The following is a 20,204-nucleotide window of genomic DNA, read 5'->3' as shown; positions in this document are numbered from 1 at the left end:
ACACTTGACCGTGCTACTGAGAAACCTATACTTGGACCAAGAGGCAGTCGTCAGAACAGAGCAGGGAAACACTGCATGGTTCAAAATTGGGGAGGGCGTACGCCAGGGATGTGTCCTGTCTCCATACCTTTTCAACTTGTATGCAGAACAGATTATCCGGGAGGCTGGGCTCTATGAAGAGAAATGTGGGGTCAAGATTGCTGGAAGATCTATCAACAATCTGCGATATGCAGATGTTACAAACCTGCTTGTTGAAACTGAGGAGGACCTAAAGCGCTTGCTGCCAAGGGTCAAGGACTGCAGCCTCCAATATGGATTGAGGCTCAGCGTCAAGAAATCAAAGATTCTCACCACTGGGCCTTTGGCAGCATCAGGATGGATGGTGAAGAAATTGAGATTGTTCACAGCTTCAGTTTGCTCACCTCCACAGTCAACACTCTCAGCACCAGCAGCCAGGAAATTAGAAGACATATTGCCATGGAAAAGTCTGCTGTTAGGGACCTCTCCAAAGTACCAAAGAGCAATGGTGTCTCTTTGGAGACTAAGGTGCGTCTGATACAGGCCATGATCTTTGCTATCATTTGTTATGCCATCAGCGAGTTGGACAATGACTAAGGAGGATAGAAGGAGAATTGATGCCTTTGAGCTGTGGTGCTGGAGAAGAGCATTGAGGGTACCACGGGCTGCTAGGAAAACAGATTCATCCTGGAAAGGGCCAAACTGGGCTACTCCTTGGAGGCAAGGATTCTAAGGCTCCGCCTAACATACTTTGGACATGTTGCAAGGAGGGACAGGTCCTTGAGAGGGACATCATGCTTGGTAGGATGGAGGGACAGCGCAGAAGGGGAAGGCCCCCTATGAAGTAGATTGATTCAGTGACTTGGGTAATCGGGATGGGTGTGTCGGAGATGGTGCAACTGGCACAGGACAGAGCAGAGTTTAGGGATGTTGTACATAGGGTCGCTATGAGTGGCAAGTGACTTGATGGCACACAACAACAACAATTTATAAAATATTTTAATGGTCTACATAGAATAATTCCTTCACATTATGTTTCATTCCTACACATTGTGTTTTATACAATCTTTCATTTACATTGTGTTTCATGCAATCACTCATATATATTCTATTTTACATTTTTTTAATTGGTTTTCTTAGAAAGTTTATATACATTGTGTTTCACACTATTATTTATTCACATTGTGTTTTATACAATGATTCTCATGCATTCTATTTTATAAAATCAATCACCATTGGACCTTGTCCATCATTATCTGTCTTTTTGCCTGGATCCTTCCCATTTGCTTTCCTCCCTTCCTCTACCCACCAAACTGTGTAGTCCTGTTCACCCCTACCTTTCCTCTCCAATTTGCTATTTATCTCCTCCCTCTCTCTGAGTTCCTGTATATGTTTTACTAGTTATTCTTCTAGTTTTACAATAATGGTCTTATGCATTATTTGCCATTATAAGACTATGTTAGTTCACTCAGCATAATGCTCTCTAGTTTCTCCCAAGTTAGACTTTTTCAAAATCATTATTCCTGAGTGCTGCATAACATTTCACTATGTTAATGTACCACAATTTCTCAATCCATTCAGTGGTGTTTGGACATTTGGGTTGTTTCCATGTTCCCATTATGGTGAACAATGCTGCTAAGAACATTGGTATATAAACCTCTGTTTGTGTCTCAGTTCTAATTCCCTTAGGGTATTTTCCTACTAGTGGAATAGCTGGGTCATATGAAGTTTCTATGTTCAACTTTTTGACCAAACTGTCTTTCAGAGTGGTTGTATTATTTTACAATCCCACCAACACTGTATGAAAATTCCAATCTTTCCACATCATCTCCAACATTTATTGCTTGCTGCCCTACTAAACTTTGCAACTGCTACTGGGGTGAGATGGTAACTTATCATGGTTTTGATTTGCATCTCTCTTATTGCTAGTGATTTGGAGTATTTCTTCATGTTTCTGCCAGCCATCAGAATGTCTTCCTTTGTGAAAAGGCTTTCCATGTCTTTTACCCATTTTGTAATTGGGTTATCAGACTTCCTTTTCTGGAAGCCTAAGAGTATTCAGTAAACTTTTGTTATGAGACTCCTGTCCAAAATGGTCTTGCCAAATGTTTTTTTCCAAGTCAGGAGGCTTTCTTTTCTCCCTGTTGGAAAAAGTTTTTGATGAGCACAGAAATCTAATCTCTAGAATGTCCCATTCATCAATTTTATCCTCTACAGAGTGTGCATTCCTGCCTGTATTTGGCAGTCTCTTTATATCATAGGCTAAGTCTTCTAAACTTGTTTCCAGTTTGTCTCTTATGAAGTTTTTGGGTTTGAGGTTTACTCTCAGGTCTCTCATCCACCTTGAATTGATTTTTGTGTATGGTGTGAGAGGTGGATCCCAGTTCAGCTTTCTGCAGGCAGTCAGTAGTTTAGTTTTGCCAGCATCATTTGTTGAAGAGGTTGGTATTCCTCCATTTGATAGGTTTTATTTTCTTATAGACTATCAGTTGATGCTAGCTAGATAGGTCCATTTATGGGTTCTTGATTCTGTCCCATTGGTCTATGTGCCTGTCAGTGTACCAGTACCATGCTGTTTGGGTGACTACCACTGTGTAGCAGGTTGTTAGGTCAGGAAGTGCTATGCTTTTCACTTTCTCTTTGTTTTTCAGAGGCACTTTCCTTATTTGGGGTCTCTTTCCTCTCCCAATATACTTGACAATTTCCCTTTCAAACTCCTTAACAAATTAATCTGGTACCTATATTGGGATCCAGGTGTGTAATATTCTGAAGCAATCTGACTCTACAGAGGTTTTGATTTCTGGCGCTGGTGAGACTCTGGGGTGTTGGTCACTGGCAATTGGCTGTGAGTTGATTGTATTTGGCCTCCTATTTAAAAAAGCATTTGGGCCCTTAGGACTGGGGCCTTCTGGCCTGGTTTTAATTGTTTTTGGTCAAACATTCTTCTAAGTGGTATAGCACTGGTCTCTCCATTAGCTGTGCAGAGGTAATTCATGGATGTTGTGAGACTAAAGACTGTGACACTGATATGTCAAATGTGATATGGTTACCCATGGTCAACAGTCTTTGGTGGAGCTTCCCAATCAAAATAAGGTTGGAAGCAGGAGGAGCACCCACTTCTGAAATGGCTTGCCTCCAGAAACTCAATGAACATGGAGAAATGACAAAAGTTGTAAAACTGTTTAGGTCTTTTGTTCTTAGGGTGGCTATGAGTCATCTATGACTTGATGGCACTTAACAATAACAACAATATTGGAATTGTGTTGAACAAGTAGATTGCTTTTGGTAGAATTGTAATTTTCACAATAGTGAGTATACTGAGTCTTCCTATCCATGAACAGTGTACATTTTCCCATTTATTTAGATTGTAGGCAAGGATTTTGAAGCTCCATGTAGCATACTTTGGACATGTGGCCAATCCTTGAAGAAAGACATCATGCTTGAAAGAGTGGAGGAACAGTGCATGAGAGGAAGACCCTGGATGAGCCGGACTAACACAGTGACTAGAGTAATAGGATTAGGTGTGTCAGAGATGATGAGATTGGCTCAGGATAGGGAAGGGTTTAGAGCAATTGTACACAGGGTTGCTATGAGTCACAGGTGACTCAACAACATAATATAACAACAACCATCTTTGGGTTGGCAACTCAATCACTTACCACTAAGCTACCAGAGCTTCCTAATAAAAAGGGGAATAAGAAATTAAACAGATGAATTCACAACCTAATTGAGTGCAACAAATGTATGATAACAAAAAAATGTGAGCAATAATATTCTAACAAATTTGAAAACTTAGATAAAATTAATAAATTTCTAGAAAAATATTCTACCCAAGCTAACACACTAAACAGCAGAAAATGTGAATAGATCCATAAGAAACACCACACACACACACACACATACACACTTCAAACATGCACACCAAAAGACTCACAACAACAACAAAATAGTCTGAGCTAGACAGCTTAACTTCACCATTAAATTCTACTGAACATTCAGAGAATAACTGATTCTACTCAAACTATTACAGAACATAGAGAAGATGCAACACTCTTGAATTCATTCTAAAAAGCAGTATTATCCTAAAACCAAAGTCAAGTGAAGAAACTAAAAATAAAAATAATGCACTAATATCCCCAATGAATACAAATGCAAAAGTTTATTAACAAAATCCACCAAAAAAATCTAACAACATATTAAAAAATATTACAGGGTAATCAAAGGCACTTAACAACAACAATGATGGGCAAGGCCCACTGGTGATTAAGTTTATAAAATATAATGCATGTCAACAATTGTATGAAACACCATATGAATAAAGAATAGGGTTAAACACAATGCATATGAACTTTGTAAGTCAGTCAGTATAAACTAAAAATTTTCTTTAAATAAAAAAATATTACATCACAAGATTTATAACAGGTTTGAAAAGGTTGTTTTTGTTGTTATTGTTATGTGTTGTTGAGTCACATGCAACTCACAGTGTTACTATGCACAACAGCCCTAAACCCTGCACTCTATCCTGTGCCAATCTCATTTTCTCTGACACACCTACCTCCATTATCCAGGTGACTGAATCAATCTATCTCATCGAGGGTCTTCCTTTCCTACACTGTTCGTCCACCGTCCCAAACATGATGCTCATCTCCAAGGACTGGTCCCTCCTTGAAGCAGGCCAGATGAAGCTTCAGAATCTTTACCTCCAAGGATCAGCCTGATTTCACCCTCTCTAGGATGAACCTGTTTGTTCTCTTAGCAGTTCTTGGTATATTCAATACTCTTCTTCAACACCACAGCTAAAAGATATCAGCTCTCCTTCTATCATCACTAGTCACTATCCAGCTATCTGATGCATAGCAAATGATTGCAAAGAACATGAAATGTGAGAACCATGAATGTAGGAAAATGAGATATTGTTAAGGAAGAAATGGAATGCATAAATATTAACATATTAGGTATTGTCAAAATGAGATGGACTGGAATGGAGAATTTTGAGTCAGATGATCATATGATATACAGTACTAGAGATGAAAAGGTGAGAAAAAAAGGAGTTGCTTTGATAGTTAAAAAGTCATTTCTAGATCTGTCTTAAATTACAATATTGTGGATGACAAGATAATATCCATATGCCGCTATCATTCAGATACATGCACCAATAACCAGAGTCAAAGAAGAGGAAATATGGGTTACTGGAATGCAAAAGTTGGGAACAGAGAAGAAAGATCAGTAGTTGGAAAACAAAGACTTGGTGACAAAAATGAAGTTGGAGATAGAACGATAGACTTTTGCACAATCAATGATTCAGTCATTGTAAACATCTTTTATAAGAAACATAAATGCAGGCTATACACATGGATTTCACTTGATGGTATGCATAGGCATCAGTCTGATTTACATCTGTGGAAAGAATCACTGGAGAAGCTCAATATCAGCTGTGAAAACTAGGCCATGTGCTGATTGTGGAACAGACCACTAACTACTTAAGTTCATGCTGAAGCTAAGGAAAATTAAATCAAATCCATAGGAACCAAAATACGACCTTGAGTATATCCCCTCTGAATTTCAAAACCATTTCAGGAACAAGTTTGAGGCCTTGAACACTATGAAGACCAGACGAGCTGTGTGAGGATATCAAGAATATCATCCAGGAAGAATGCAGGTGGTCATTACAAAAACAGAGAAAGAACTTCTCCAATGCATCTTTTAATTTCCTGACTGCTGGTGCCAAGAGCGTTGACTGTGGAGCCAAGCAAGCTGAAATTTTTAACAGCCTCAATCTCTATGCCATCTATTGCGGTGCTGCCAATTGGCCCAATGGATGTGATGGAGCTGCTTAAAGAGGATCTCACGTGTCCAATTTGTTACAGTCTGTTTGATGATCCCCGGGTCTTGCCCTGTTCACACAACTTCTGCAAAAAATGTTTGGAAGGGCTCTTAGAGGGGAATGTGCGAAATTCACTTTGGAGATCAGCTCCATTCAAGTGTCCCACCTGCTTCAAGGAAACTTCAGCTACTGGAGTCAACAGCCTGCAGGTCAATTACTCCTTGAAGGGTATTGTGGAAAAATATAACAAAATCAAGATGTGTCCCAAAATGCTAGTGTGCAAAGGACACCTGGGGCAGCCTCTGAACGTTTTCTGCCTGACTGACATGCAGCTGATCTGTGGCATCTGTGCTACTCGTGGTGACCATACCAAGCATGCCTTCTGTTCTACTGAAGATGCCTATGCAAAGGAAAGGAATGCCTTTGAGTTTCTCTTCCAGAGCTTTGAAACCTGGCGGTGTGGAGATGCTCTTTCTCGCTTGCATACCTTGGAAACAAGAAACAGAAAATCCCTACAGTTTCTGACTAAAGATTCAGATAAAGTGAAGGAGTTTTTTGAGACATTACAACACACACTGTATCAAAAGAAGAATGAAATCTTGTTTGATTTTGAGACCATGAAACTTGCAGTGATGCAATCCTATGACCCAGAAATAAATAAACTCAACATCATCTTACAGGAGCAATGAATAACTTTTAACATTGCTGAAGCTTTCAAAGATCTGTCAGAATCCATTATATTTCTGCAACAAATGCAGGAATGCAGAGAGAAAATCAAAGTAATTAAGGAATGCCTTTACCTCCCTCTAATTTGCCCACAAAGCCTTTAATGAAGAATTTTGATACCAGTCAGTGGGAAGATATAAAACTAGTAGATGTGGATAAACTCTCCTTGCCTCAAGACACTGGCACTTTCATTAGCAAGATTCCTTGGAGCTTTTATCAGTTATTTGTAGGCCTCCTCCTGCTTGGCCTTCTCATTTCCATTGGTCCTGCCATGTCCTTGGAATGGTCAGTATTTGATGAATTTACAACTTGGAAAGAACATCTTTCAAACTTCAGTTCCTGCTATCTTACTAAATCAGCTGATTTTTTTAGAACAATCGGTTTTTTACTGGGAACAGATGACAGATGGGATTTTCATTTTCAGTGAAAAAGTCAAGAATTATACTTTGATGGTGCTGAACAATATGGCAGAATTTGTGTGCAAATATAAACTATTATAAAATCTGTTTAAAATAAACAATTTTCTGTCCTTTGATAGTAAAAAAGAAGAAAAAGAAAAAAACAGAGAGAGAAAAGACCAAGATGGATGTCAGAAGGGACTCTGAATATTGCACTAGAGTGCTGAGAAGCCAAAGCAAAGAGAAGAAATCAAGATATTGAAGAGCTGAACAGAAGGTTTCAAAGGGCAGCAGGAGAAGACAAAGTATTACAATGAAATATGCAAAGAGCTGGTGTCAGAAAATCAAAGGAGCAGAACTCACTCAGCATTACTTAATCTTAAGGAACTGAAGAACAAATTGAAGCTTTGAGTTGCAAGGATATTAAATGATCCAGGAAGTATGAAAAGAAGATGGAAATAGTACACAGAGTTATTGTACCAAAAGGAATTGATGAACACAGAAGAATTCCATGTAAAGACAGTTGAACATTAAAAAAACAATGAATTCACTCTACCACATTAACTAAACAAAGAAAAGACCCACAGTATTTTTAAAAAGAAAAAAAAATGGCATTTAACAAGATCCAACACAAAACTCTGATAAAAATGTTGAGCAAGATAGGAAGAGAAGGGAAATTCCTCAACATAATTAAATGTATAGACACAAGACCGACAACCAACATTATTTTCAAAGTACAGATACTAAAAATTTTCTTGTGAATAGAAACTAGGTAAGGATGACTTATTTTTATAATCAGAGTAGGACACAGTTCAAGTGGCATAGTGTGTAAGGGGTTGTGCTGCCAACACCAAAGCAAGCAATATGAATCCACCAACTCCTTCACAGGAGAAAGATGGACAACCTACCCATGTGTGACTTATAGTCTCTGAAATCCACTGAAGGTCAGCTATATATAACAACAACCATCAGACCAATAAAGAAATAAAAATAATTCAAGTTGATAAAAAAGAAGTACGTCTATCTGCAGTTTATAGTATGTTATACATAGAAACACTCAAGAGACTCAAAAGGAAGACTTCATTGAAGAATTCAACAAAGTTTCAGGCAATAAGACCAATATATGAAAATAAATCAGGTATCTCCTCACTATTGTTGTGGTTTTTCTTAAGTGCCATTAAGTTGAGGCCAAACCAGAGTGACCCTATGAACAACAATTTGAACCCTATCCTATCCTATGGCATCCTTACATTTCCTAACACATTAGAGCTATCACTTTGTAAATCCACCTGGTCCAGTGTCTTCCTCTCCTTCACTGACCCTTTTCCTTTCTGAGCATCATGTCCCTCACAAGGAATAGCCCTTTTCAGCAATATGCCTAAAATATGTGAGTGATGGGATGACATCAAGGATACCACACATTAATAAACCTAATGGGCACTACAAAGATAGAGGAGAAAGGAAAAAACCAAAATGGATGTCAGAAGAGGCTCTAAAAATTGAACTAGGATGCTGAGAAGCAAAACATGCCGAAGTAAAAGAGCTGAACAGAAGATTTCAAAGGAAGACAAAGTAAAATATTATTAACTGAAAGTGTAAAGAGCTAGAATTGTAAAATAAAAAGGGAAGGACTTGCTCTCCATTTCTCAAGCTGAAAAAACTGAAAAACAAAGTTAAGGTTCAAGTTGCAATAATGCAAGATGCTATGGGCAATATATTGAATGACCTTCTACACTAATAAAGAAAAATCAGGAAAATCACTTTGGGCTAAGAGGCATCTAAGACAACCCATCATACTGCTAATCACTTCACATGTCTGATGCACCTGAATTTTGTGTTGGTTAAAAGTATTGAATATACCATGCACTGCCAAAAGAACAAAATAATCTGTCTTAGAAGTACAACCAGAGTGTTTCCTAGAAGCAAAGAAAATGAAACTTTCTCTCACATACTTTGGCACATTATCATACGAGGATAGTCTCTGGAGAAAGGCATCATACTTGGTAAAGTACATTGTTTAGTCCAAGTCAAAACGAATTCATAGCTAACTCTCCAGAGGGTTTTTAGAGGCAGTAAATAGAGAAGTTGGAAGTAGGAGTGGCAACCACTTCCTAAGTAACACGCCTCTGGAAACTCTGTGAACTTTGATAAATGTTGATAGTTATAGAAAGGCTTCAGGCCTTTTATTCACAGGGTTGCCATGAATTGTGCTCGACCTGATGACAATTAACAACAAAAAATTGGAAGGAGATTGTCCATCTTTCTCCCACAGATAAACTGGTGAACTCAAAAAACATAACTTTGGGTTAGAGTGCAATTCCTTATTGCTACACCACCAGAGCTACCTTCTGACAAAGTACAGGGTCAGAAAAAAAGAGGAAGACCTCAAAGAGAAGGACTGACCCCAGTGACTGCAACAATGAACAAGAACAGCACTAATTCTAAGGACGGTAGGATGGTGTGGCTTCCCTCAATGTTTTGTTCTGATATACATATGGTTATATATATATATATATATATATATGCAACTTTATGGCACATAACAACAGTACCAACTTAAGTTTATATAGCTATATATTGGTATATACAATTATGTAGAAATATATATTGGTTTTGAATTCCACTGAGCCAACTACTATAAAAAAAACAATTTGAACTTTGCCTTATTTTACCCCATCCTCATCATCTCTGATTTACTTATACTCAGTATTACAATCACGGTATCAATCCATCTTGTTAAACGTCTTCTCATTCTTTGACCCTCCACCTATCCCAGTATGATCTCTCTTACCAAGAACTGTCCTTCTACCAATAGATCCAAAGTAAGTGAAATGAAGTTTTACCATATTTCCCTCAAGGGAACAAGCTGCATTTCTTCCAAGACCGACTTATTTGTTTTTTTAGCAGTTCATAAATACACACATATAGATATACAAATTTTTATGTGAAGTTAATAAAAGACTTTTGTTGTTGTCAAGTGCCATCGAGTCGTAGATAACTCATAGTGCCAGTGCTATACCACTTACAAGAATATTTGACAAAAACAAACAAACAAACACACACACACACACACACACACACACACACAAAACAACTAAAACCATTCTGGAGGGCCACAGCTTGGGCTTGGTAGCGTAACTTCCTGTCCACTAGACCAATGCAGCTCTCTATGTTGTCACTGTTATTGTTGTTAAGTGCCATCGAGTCATAGACAACTCATAGCGACCCTATGAATGAATGACCTGAACACTTGTATAACTTTGGCCATTTCTCCATGTTCACAGAGTTTCCATAGGCAAGCCATTTCAGAAGTGGATGCCACTCCTGCTTCCAAGCTCATTTTAATTGGGAAGCTCCACCAAACACTGTCCACCATGGGTAACAATTATCACATTTGGCACATCAGTATCACAGTGTTTAGCATCACAACAACCACGACGTATGAGTTACCTTTGTACAGCAATGCACAGACCAGTGCTATACCACTTAGAAGAAAACCCTTTTCATCAGCAGTATGGCACTGGAAAGACTATAAATCAAAATATCTTTAAAATAAATCTATTGAAATACATAAGCAAAAATAACTAGAAGATGTCATCTCACCAGTCCCTCCCAAGTTAAGTAATAATTTAGAGTTATTGCTTCTGCGTTCCATTGTGTGAATGTACCATAATTTCTCAATTCATTGGTTTGTGGTTGGACATTTGGGCTTTTTCCACGTTCTTGCGATGGTGAATAATGCTGCTATGAACATTGATGTATTATGCTGAGTGAATATTGTATAAAAACCTTTATTGTAGAATGAGTATAAGGATCCAGGAAGGGTGGGAGAAGCTGGAAGTAGAGGATGTGGATGTGCAGGGGGAGAGGGGATTAATCATTGAATTGTACAATTTGATGGGTGGGGGGGTGAGGGAAATGGAAAGAATTTGTTCAAATTTGTATTTTAATTTTGTAAATAAACTAGTAGAAAAATAAAAGTTAAAAATTGACAATGAAGACAGAAAACAAAATAAAAAAGAAAAACAAATAAACTAGAATTTAAAAAAAAGAGACATCATCTCACCCTAGTCACAATAGTAAAAGTCAACAAAGCAGCAAATTACAAATGCTTGTGAGGAAACTGGAACCCTTATCTACTGCTGGTGGGAGTGTAGAATGGTGCAACGACTATGGAAGGTATATGGTACTTTGGAAATAGAAATACCAGTTGAACCAGCAATTCCACTACTAGGAATATACCCTAAAGAAACCAGAGCTGCCACCCAAACAGATATATTCATACCTATGTTCACTGCTGCATTATTCACAACAGCAAAGAGATGGAAGCAACCCAAGTTCCCATCAACAAATGAATGGATAGAAAAACTATGGTATATTCACATGCAGTACTGAAAAACAAGGAACTCATAAAATATTCCACAACATGGGTGACTCTGGAGGACAAAATGCTAAGTAAAATACCTCAGTCACAAAAGAACAAATACTGCATAACACCACTGTTATAAAACCAGACTGATATGGGGTTGGGGGGAAACTAAGAAAAGAGGGGATAGATAATGAACACTACTGCCCTGGAACAGATGAAGGAAAGAACTGTTTAAGAGGTGCATAGCAAAGTAGCCTGGAAGGGGCACAGGGGTGGAGGATGGAGGAGAGGTGGGGAGAAAGGAGTAAACTATGTAACAATGAATGATTTTTTTTTTAAAAAAAAAGCAAACTAGAGGAGTAGGGAGAAAAATGTGCCACAATGAAGAATGAAAAATACAACCTTTCTGTAACCTTTTGTAAAATCATAATAGAAAATTATAAAAAAAATTAAAAACTTTAAATAATTATGATACACAGTTAAATATATTTCTTACCATACACAAGATATTTTAATTGAATATTTTTAGCTTCTTCTTCCACAGTAGGCTTATACTCAAGGAAACATGTGTAAATTCCACTCATAGATTCCTCAAAGTTCTGGAATACAAGGCTTCCAGTGGATGTCACTTTTATTGTGTTATTTTCTAATAAAGAATAAAACACAGTATTAGATGATTAAATTGTATGAAAATGTCCTTCCCACAAAAACATTAAAATAAAGCAAAACCATGAAATTTACAGAAAAATTTCTATGCGGAGTCATGGAAAAGAGATGAGCCATACTTGGTATGGTGCTTGTTGACCTCCTTAGAGTTACTAACTACAGTGCATCAATTTTATGGCTGCCTAAATGATAAGACACTAAAAAACACAAGTACATAAAGTGCTTTTAATTTGTGCCTGCATGTGAAACAATGTACTTCAGGGCAAAATTAATCCAATATATTTAATACATAGCTAACAATTTCTGTTCAATACTCATGATACTAATAATTGTAATGGCTGCAGAATAAAGAAAATAAACTAGATCAACTAACTGGACCAAAGTCACCTAGAAAGATCTGTTTCTATGTAAACACACTGCAACATTTTGAAGGAATACAGTTGGGGGAAACTGTGCTGTGTAGTTGTTGTTAGGTGCCATTGAGGTGAGTATGATCCATAGCAATCCTAAGAACAACAGACCTGAACCCTTTCCTATCCTGTGCCATCCTCATACTTTCCATTGACTTTAAATCACACATTGACTCAAAGGCATTACAACTTAAATTTCTAGAGATGCAAATACAAAAACCTTAGTCTAGGAACAATAAAAACAAAACTCAAGGAACTGTATTATATAAAGAAGAATGTGGCATTACGTTGGAAGGAGACTCTCCAACAATGTATCTCATGCAGAAACTGGAAAAAATACACAAAAAAACCCCCCCAAAAAACAAAAACACACAACTAGAATAATTTACTACAGAAGACCAAAGACTACAGCTTTCAATATGGATATTTCAACATCACATCAAGAAAACAAAAATTCCCACCAGACCAATGGCAATATTATGATAAATAAAAAATTGAAGTTGGCAAGGATTGTCTTTTAAATGGGTCCACAATCAATGCCCATGGAGGCAGCAGTTAAGAAAACAAACAATTTACTACACCAAGCAAATTTACTGCCAAGGAACTCTTTAATGTACTAGGCTTCATATGACAGAGTTTAACTCCTCATAGTTTTATCTCACACTGCCTTGAAATAATTTTGACAAATATTTACCAAAAAAGAAAAAAAAATTTGACTCAATCATGTGGATGACTCAACCCATGGTATTTTTAATTGCTTCATATGTATCTTAAAGTCAGACACTGAATAAGGAAGATCAAAGGATAATCAATGCCTTTGAATTTTGATGCTGGGGGAAATATTGCCTATATAATGGGCTATCAAAATAGCAAATAAATGTATCTTGGAAGAGTACAGCAAGTGTGGTTCTTAGAATTAAGAATGATGAGACTTGTCCCATATGCTTTGATCAAGGGTCTAGTACCTGGAGAAAAGCATCATGTTTGGGAAAGCAGGGGTTTAGGGAAGGAGAGGAAGACCTTAAATGAGATAGGTGGACAAAGTGACTAGAACAATGGGTTTAAACACAATAGAGATTATGAGAAAACCCAAGGACTGGGCAGAGTTTCCTTTTGTTGTACATATGGTAGCTGACTGGAGATAATGCAATAGAACTTAACAAAACCATCAGTATATATGTCTATATAAACGAACATCTAACATTTTAGATGGGTCCCTGATAGCAGATTTCCCCAATACAACATGTTCTGATATCTAGACTGCTGTTCACAAACATATTGATTGTGGATCCTAGGAAATGAAATTCTTGACAAGGTAAGCTATTTCTTCATTTATGATCTTATTTATTGGTCTAGTTAAATGGATTTTTTTAACTTCTTTATGTGCTAGCCATATTGAAAACTGTACTTTTTAATATTCCTCAGAAAGTGCTTTAAGTCTTCTTTACTTTCATCAAGTAAAGCTGTGTCATCTGGATAACAAAGGTTGTTAATGAGTCTTCCTCTAATCCTGTCACACAATCTTATATAGTCCAGTTTCTCAGGTTTTTTACTCTACATACAGAAAAAGTAAATCTGATGAAATGATAAAACCATGAATATCCTCCCAAGTTAGGTAATAATATATAAAATCATTGCTCCTGCGTGCTGCACAGTGTGTGAATGTACCATAATTGCTCAATCCATTTGTTTGTGGTTGGACATTTGGGCCGTTTCCATGTTCTTGTGATGGTGAATAATGCTGCTATGAACACTGGTGTACAAATCTCAGTTTGTGCCTCAGTTCTCATTTTCTCAGAGTGTATTCCAAGTAGTGGAATAGCTGGGTCATGTGGAATGGCTATGTTCAGTTTTTTGAGGAAGCACCAAACTGTCTTCCAGAATGGTTGTGCCACTTTACAATTCTACTAACAATGTTTAAGAGTTCATTTCTCGTCACATCCTCGCCAACATTTATTACTTGCTGTTCTGTTAAAGTATGCTATTGTTCCTGGAGTGAGATGGTTCCTCATTGTGGTTTTGATTTGCATCTTCTTTATTGCCAGTGATTTGGAGCATTTCTTCATGTGTCAGTTTGCCATTCAAATATCTTCCTCTGTGAAAATTCTTTCCATGTCTTTTGCCCATTTTGTAATTGGGTTATCAGTCTTTTTCTTGTGGGGAGACCCAGGAGAGTATTATGTAAACTTTTGTTATAAGACTCTTGTCTGACCAAATGTTTGTTCTCAGTCTGTAAGTTTTCTTTTCACCCTGTTGGAAAAAGTTTTTGATGCACATACAGATTTAATCTTCAGAAGGTCCCATGTATCAATTTTATCCTCTTCAGAGTGTACATTTCTGGTTGTATTTGGCAGTCTCTTTATACCTCAAATTAGCGCTTCAAAGCTTGATCCCAATTTGTCTCTTATGAATGTTATGGCTTTTGGCTTTATCCCAGGTCTCTGATCCACCTTGAGTTGATTTTTGTATACATGTGAGATGTGGACCCTGTTTCAGCTTTCTGCAGGTGAAAGTCCAGTTTTTCCAGCACCATTTGTTGAAGAGTTTATAATTTCCTCATTTGATAGTTTGATTTCTTTGTCAAATATCAGTTGACTATAGAGAGCTGGCTCTATCTCTGGGTTCTTTATTCTGTTTCATTCATCTATGTGCTTGTCATTGTACCAGTATTGTGCTATTTTTGTTACTACTGCTCTGTAGTAGGTTTTGAGGTCAGGGAGTGCTATGCCTCCAACTTTACTTTTGTTGCTCAGAAGTATTTTGCTTATTTGAGGTCTCTTGCCTCTCCCAATAAATTTGATCATTCCCCTATCTATCTCCTTGAAAAATGAATTTGGATCTGGGTTGGGATTGCATTAAACATGTAGATTGCTTTTGGTAAGACTGTCATTTTCACAATATTGAGTCTTCCTATCCATGAACAGGGCACATTTTCCTACTTCTTTAGGTCTTTTATTTTGTCTTTCAGAAATGCTCTGTAGTTTTCTTTGTAAAGGTCTCTTGTATCTCTAATTCGGTTCATTCCTATGTATCTCAATTTGTGCTTGGCTACTGTAAATGGTATTGCTTTCCTGATTTCCTTCTCTGAGTTATCTTTGTTACTGTAGAAGAATCCTTTTGATTTTTGTATATTGATCTTATATCCTGTCACTCTATTAAACTGGCCTATTAACTCTAACAGGTTTTGGTGGTGTTGTTTTGTTGACTCTGTGGGGTTTTCTGTGTACACTATCATATCACCTGTATATAGTGAAAGTTTAACCATCTCTTTGCCAATCTGGATGCCTTTTATTTCCTTCTTTTGTCGTATTGCCATAGAGCAAGTATTTCCAATACAATATTGAAAAGAAGTGGTGACAGTAGGTATCTTTGGTCCCTCTTTGCAAGGAAAATGTTTTTAGTCCTTTTCCATTGGGAATTATATTGGCTCTTGGTTTTACATATATACTTTTTACCATGTTGAAGAAATTCACTTCTATTCAAATTTTGCTGAGTGTCTCTATCAGGAAGGGGTGTTGGATTTTGACAAATACCTTTTTTGCATCAATTACTAAGATTATATGGTTCTTTTTATTTACTTTGTTAATATAATGAATTACGTTGTTTTCCTTATGTTGAACCATCCTTGCATAACTTATGAATCCCACTTGCACATGGTGAATTATTTTTTTATGTGTTTTTGGATTCTATTTGCTAGGATTTTTGCATCTATATCCATCAGAGATACTGGTCTGTAGGGTTTTTTTTCCTTGGTAATATCTTTGTCTGCTTTTTGTATTAGTGTTATGCTTGCTATGTGTTCCTTCTTTTCAATTTTTTTAACTAATTTAAGTAGAATGGGTGCTAAATCCTCTATGCATGTTTAGTAGAATTCACCTGTGAAGCCATCTAGGTCTGCACTTTTCTTATGGGGAAGTCTTTTAATTACCTTTTCAATTTCTTCTCTTGTGATGGGTCTGTTCAAGTGTTCTATTATCTGTCCTTGTCAGTCTGGCCAGGGGAAGCATTTCAAGGAATTTGTTCATTTCCTCTAGATTTTTTAATTTAACCTCTAAGTTTTTTAATTTATCATATTCTGGAGAAGAGTATTGAATATACCATGGACTGCTAGAAGAACAAGCAGGTTTCTCCTGAAGAAGGTGAAGCCAGAATGCTCCTTGGAGGCAAGGATTCTGAAGCTTCATCTGATATACTTTGGGCATGGTGCAAGAAGGGACTGGTCCTTGGAGAGGGACATCATGTTTGGGAGAGTGGAGTGATGGCACAAAAGAGGAAGACCCTGAAAGAGATGGATTGATTCTGTGAGTGGAGTTGTGGGAATGGGTATTTTTGAGATGATGAGGCTGGCACAGGATAGAAAGGCATTTAGGACTCTTGTACATAGGGTCACTATGAGTCGTAGGTGACTCGATGGCACATAACAACAACACAACAAAAATATTCTGACATTATCAATTTCATTTTCTCTGGTTCTGTTATGATGTCAACTCTGTCATTTCTTAATCAACTTATCTGTGTCCTTTATTTTTAATTTTTTTTTGTCATATTTTCCTGTGCCTTGTCCATTTCATCAACACTTTCAAAAAATCCAGTTCCTGGTCTTATCGATGGTTTGAACTGGTTTTGTTTGTTTGTTTTCGGTCTCATTGATTTCAGCTCTTTTCCTTATAATTTCTTTTCTTCTAGAGGTTATAGGATTAGAGTGTTGATCTTTTTCTATTTGCTGAAAGTGTTGAGTTAGATCATTGATTCTGCTTTCTTCCTTTTTCATGTGTGTGCCTATTGCTATGAACTGCCCCCTGAGGACTGCTTTAGTAGTGTCCCAGAGGTTTTCATAAGTTGTATTTTCATTATCATTTGTTTAAAGAAAAATTTTTAGTTCATTATTTATTTTTTTATTAAATTTTATTAATTTTAATGAACATTTACAGAGATTTTTGGGTTTTCATTCATTCATTGTTGCACTGTTTTCTCCACCCTCATCCCCAGTTCGTTCTTCTCCCCCCCACCATGTCTGTTTTAATTGTCCAATTGCCACAGTGCTTGTCAAAGCCAGTTCTGATTAATCTCCTTTGTCAGTGTGTCCCTCGCCATTCCCTATCACTCATCCCTGAGAGAGACTTCACCCTGATTCATAAGGAAAAGGGGATGGCGTATTCTCTTAGCTACTTCCTGCTGAAAAGGGACGCTGTGGGTTTCAGGGTGAATGTCTTCTCTCACTACTCTAAAGGGCCCCCTTGGCAGTAGGAAACACATAGACTATTATGGAGATTGATTTTGGAATTTAGATGCACTGTTATCAATTGTGCTTAGCCGTACATGTTCATATCCTTGAAGATGTATCATGGAAGTGTTGCAGCCTAGAAGATACAAATTTAACTAACAAGTTAAAAGTGCATGAGTCAAAAATTGAAAAGCAATAATATTCTGAGTAGAGGTTCTAATAGTGGCACAAATCAAGTTACAGAGGTAAGGTGGTTCCATTGCCATCCTTACTCTAACTTAATTCCTTTTTTTAAATTTAAATTTGTTATTAATTTCAGTGAAAATTTACAGAGGCTTTGGATTTCCATTCATTCATTGTTGCAGATTTGTCCCCTACCAAGGCTCCCCCCCACCAGACATTACCCTCTTGGGTAACCCAATCACGTTCTAGCAGAGAGTTACTCAAGTTTCCACAGGGGTAGTTTTGTAAGCTTTACTCTCCTGTGGTTAATTTCTAGTTTTATGGCATTGTGGTCTAAGAAAATACTTTGTATTATTTTTATATTTTTTAGTCTGTTGAGGCTTGCTTTGTGTCCTAATATATATGATCAATTCTGGAGAATTTACCATGTGCACATGGAGAAGAAAGTGAATTGAGTTTTAGTTGGGTGCAGTACTCTGAATACATCCACAAGTTCAAGTTGGCTGATTGTATAGTTTAGATCTGCATCTTTGTTGAGTTTCTTTTGAGTCAACCTATCCTTTGGTGATAGTGGTATATTGAAATCTCCTATCACTATTATGGAGTTGTCTATTTCTCTCTTCGATTCAGTTAACTGTTGTTTTATCTATTTTGCAGGTCTATCATTTGGTGCATAGATGCTGACCAAGGTTTTGTCTTCTTGATCTATTGTGCCTTTAATCAGTATGCAATGCTCTTCCTTATCTTCAGTGGTAGTTTTCATTCTGAAATAGATTTTATCAGAGATTAATATTGCCACTCCTTTTTGAGGTTGCCATTTGCTTGGTATATTTTTTCCCAGCCTTTGATTTTCAGTCTGTCTTTCTCTTCCTTTTTTAGATGTGTTTCTTGTAGGCAACATTTCGATGGGCTTTGGGAGGTTTTGTACATCCTGCTACTTTTTTTTCCTCTTAATTTTTGCATTTAGTCCATTCACATTGAGTGATTATTGTCAGGCCAAGTTTTACTTTTGCCATTTTGCTGTGTTTCTTTTTCTGTTGTTCCTGGTTACAATGGTTCGTTCACTTTCCTTTGGAGTCTCTGTGTGTATGTCTACACTTAAAATTTCTTTTAGTTTTGATCTTGTTTTCACAAATTCCTTAAGGTTCTTCTTTTCTGCAAAAAATCTAATTTCCACTTTGAATTTAATAGAGAACTTTGCTGGATATAGGATCCTTGGCTGGCAATTATTATCTTTCAACTTTCTGTATATGGCTTCCCATTGTCTTCTAGCTTGCATGGTTTCTGCTGAGAAATCAAAACTTAATCTAATTGTTTCCCCTTTGTAGGTATATCTCTGTTTATACTAGTGCTGCTTTTAGAATTCTATCCTTATGCTTTCATTTGGAGAATTTGACTATATGTCTTGGTATTTTTCTTTTTTGGTCTAGTCTATTGGGTGTTCTATTGGTTTTTCTATTTGGGTCTAGTCTATTATGGGTGTTCTCTGTGCTCCTTGAACGTGGATTTCCTCATTCTTCAAAATATCTGGTACGTTTTTTTCTAGTACTTCTTCCACAATCTTCTCAGTGATTTCCCTGTCATTCGCATGTTCTAGAATCCCAGTCCTATATATGTTATTCCGTTTGATGTCATCCTATATAATTCTAATATCTTCTTCATTTTCTTACATCTAACCTCTGATTTTTCTGCAAGTATATTTCTATTGAGGCTCTTGTCTTCCAGCTCACTGACTCTCTGTTCCATCTCTTCAGTTCTACTTTTTTGTCCTACCAGCGTGTTGGACATTTATGCCATTCTATCTTCTGGATTGCATTTCTATGCTTTTCTGTTATTACCACTACTGTGTTGGCTGTATCCTTTTTGTTTTGCAATGCTTTTTAAATTTCTTACACTTCTTTGTCTATTCGATCAATTTTTTACTTCCATCTTTTGTATTTTCATCCATATCTGTTCAAGTTTCTCCTCATCCATATATTTCTTCTGGATTGCTGTCTCAGAAGTATTTTCTTTCTTATTGTTTCTTCCCACATTTGCACCTTTTTCTGTAGCTGGTCAAATGACTCTACATCAACATATTTCCTCTGGTTCTCTCTGTCCGGGGTATTCATTGGGTCTGCTTTTTTAAAAGAAGGGTTATTTTGTTTTTTTCATAATGGCTGATATGGACTGCTGCTTTCTTGACATTTTGAAAGTGTTTTCTTAGTAGGTATTAGGCTGTTACTAGGGATGGGAGAGAAAAAAAGAAAATTTTAAAAATGAGAGAAATTAGTATCTCTCTGATGTTCTTGCCACTGCTGAGATAAGTGGAGGGGGGAAAAAATCTCTGCTGTTACTTCATGTATACTTCTCTAGGAACAAGTTTAATAAAAAATAGTTTTATTTT

General features: G+C 36.9%; 1 protein-coding gene and 1 pseudogene across 1 annotated transcript in view; one reads left to right on the top strand and one right to left on the bottom strand.

The window, feature by feature from the left end:
- ZPBP (zona pellucida binding protein) overlaps positions 1-20,204 on the bottom strand; it is a 223,729-nt gene that overhangs the window by 168,526 nt on the left and 34,999 nt on the right. Inside the window, exon 2 of the mRNA XM_006903138.1 lies at positions 11,832-11,987. Within this exon, the coding sequence (XP_006903200.1) occupies positions 11,832-11,987 (156 nt within the window). The remainder of the gene's footprint in view (positions 1-11,831; positions 11,988-20,204) is intronic.
- Positions 5,833-7,068, top strand: LOC102867849 (annotated as a pseudogene).

This window comes from Elephantulus edwardii, unplaced genomic scaffold (assembly GCF_000299155.1).
Source record: "Elephantulus edwardii isolate Elephantulus edwardi_28Jun2011 unplaced genomic scaffold, EleEdw1.0 scaffold00518, whole genome shotgun sequence".
NCBI classification, from domain to species: domain Eukaryota; kingdom Metazoa; phylum Chordata; class Mammalia; order Macroscelidea; family Macroscelididae; genus Elephantulus; species Elephantulus edwardii.
Note: the sequence above shows the minus strand (reverse complement) of the source record. Positions and strands in the feature narration are given on the sequence as shown.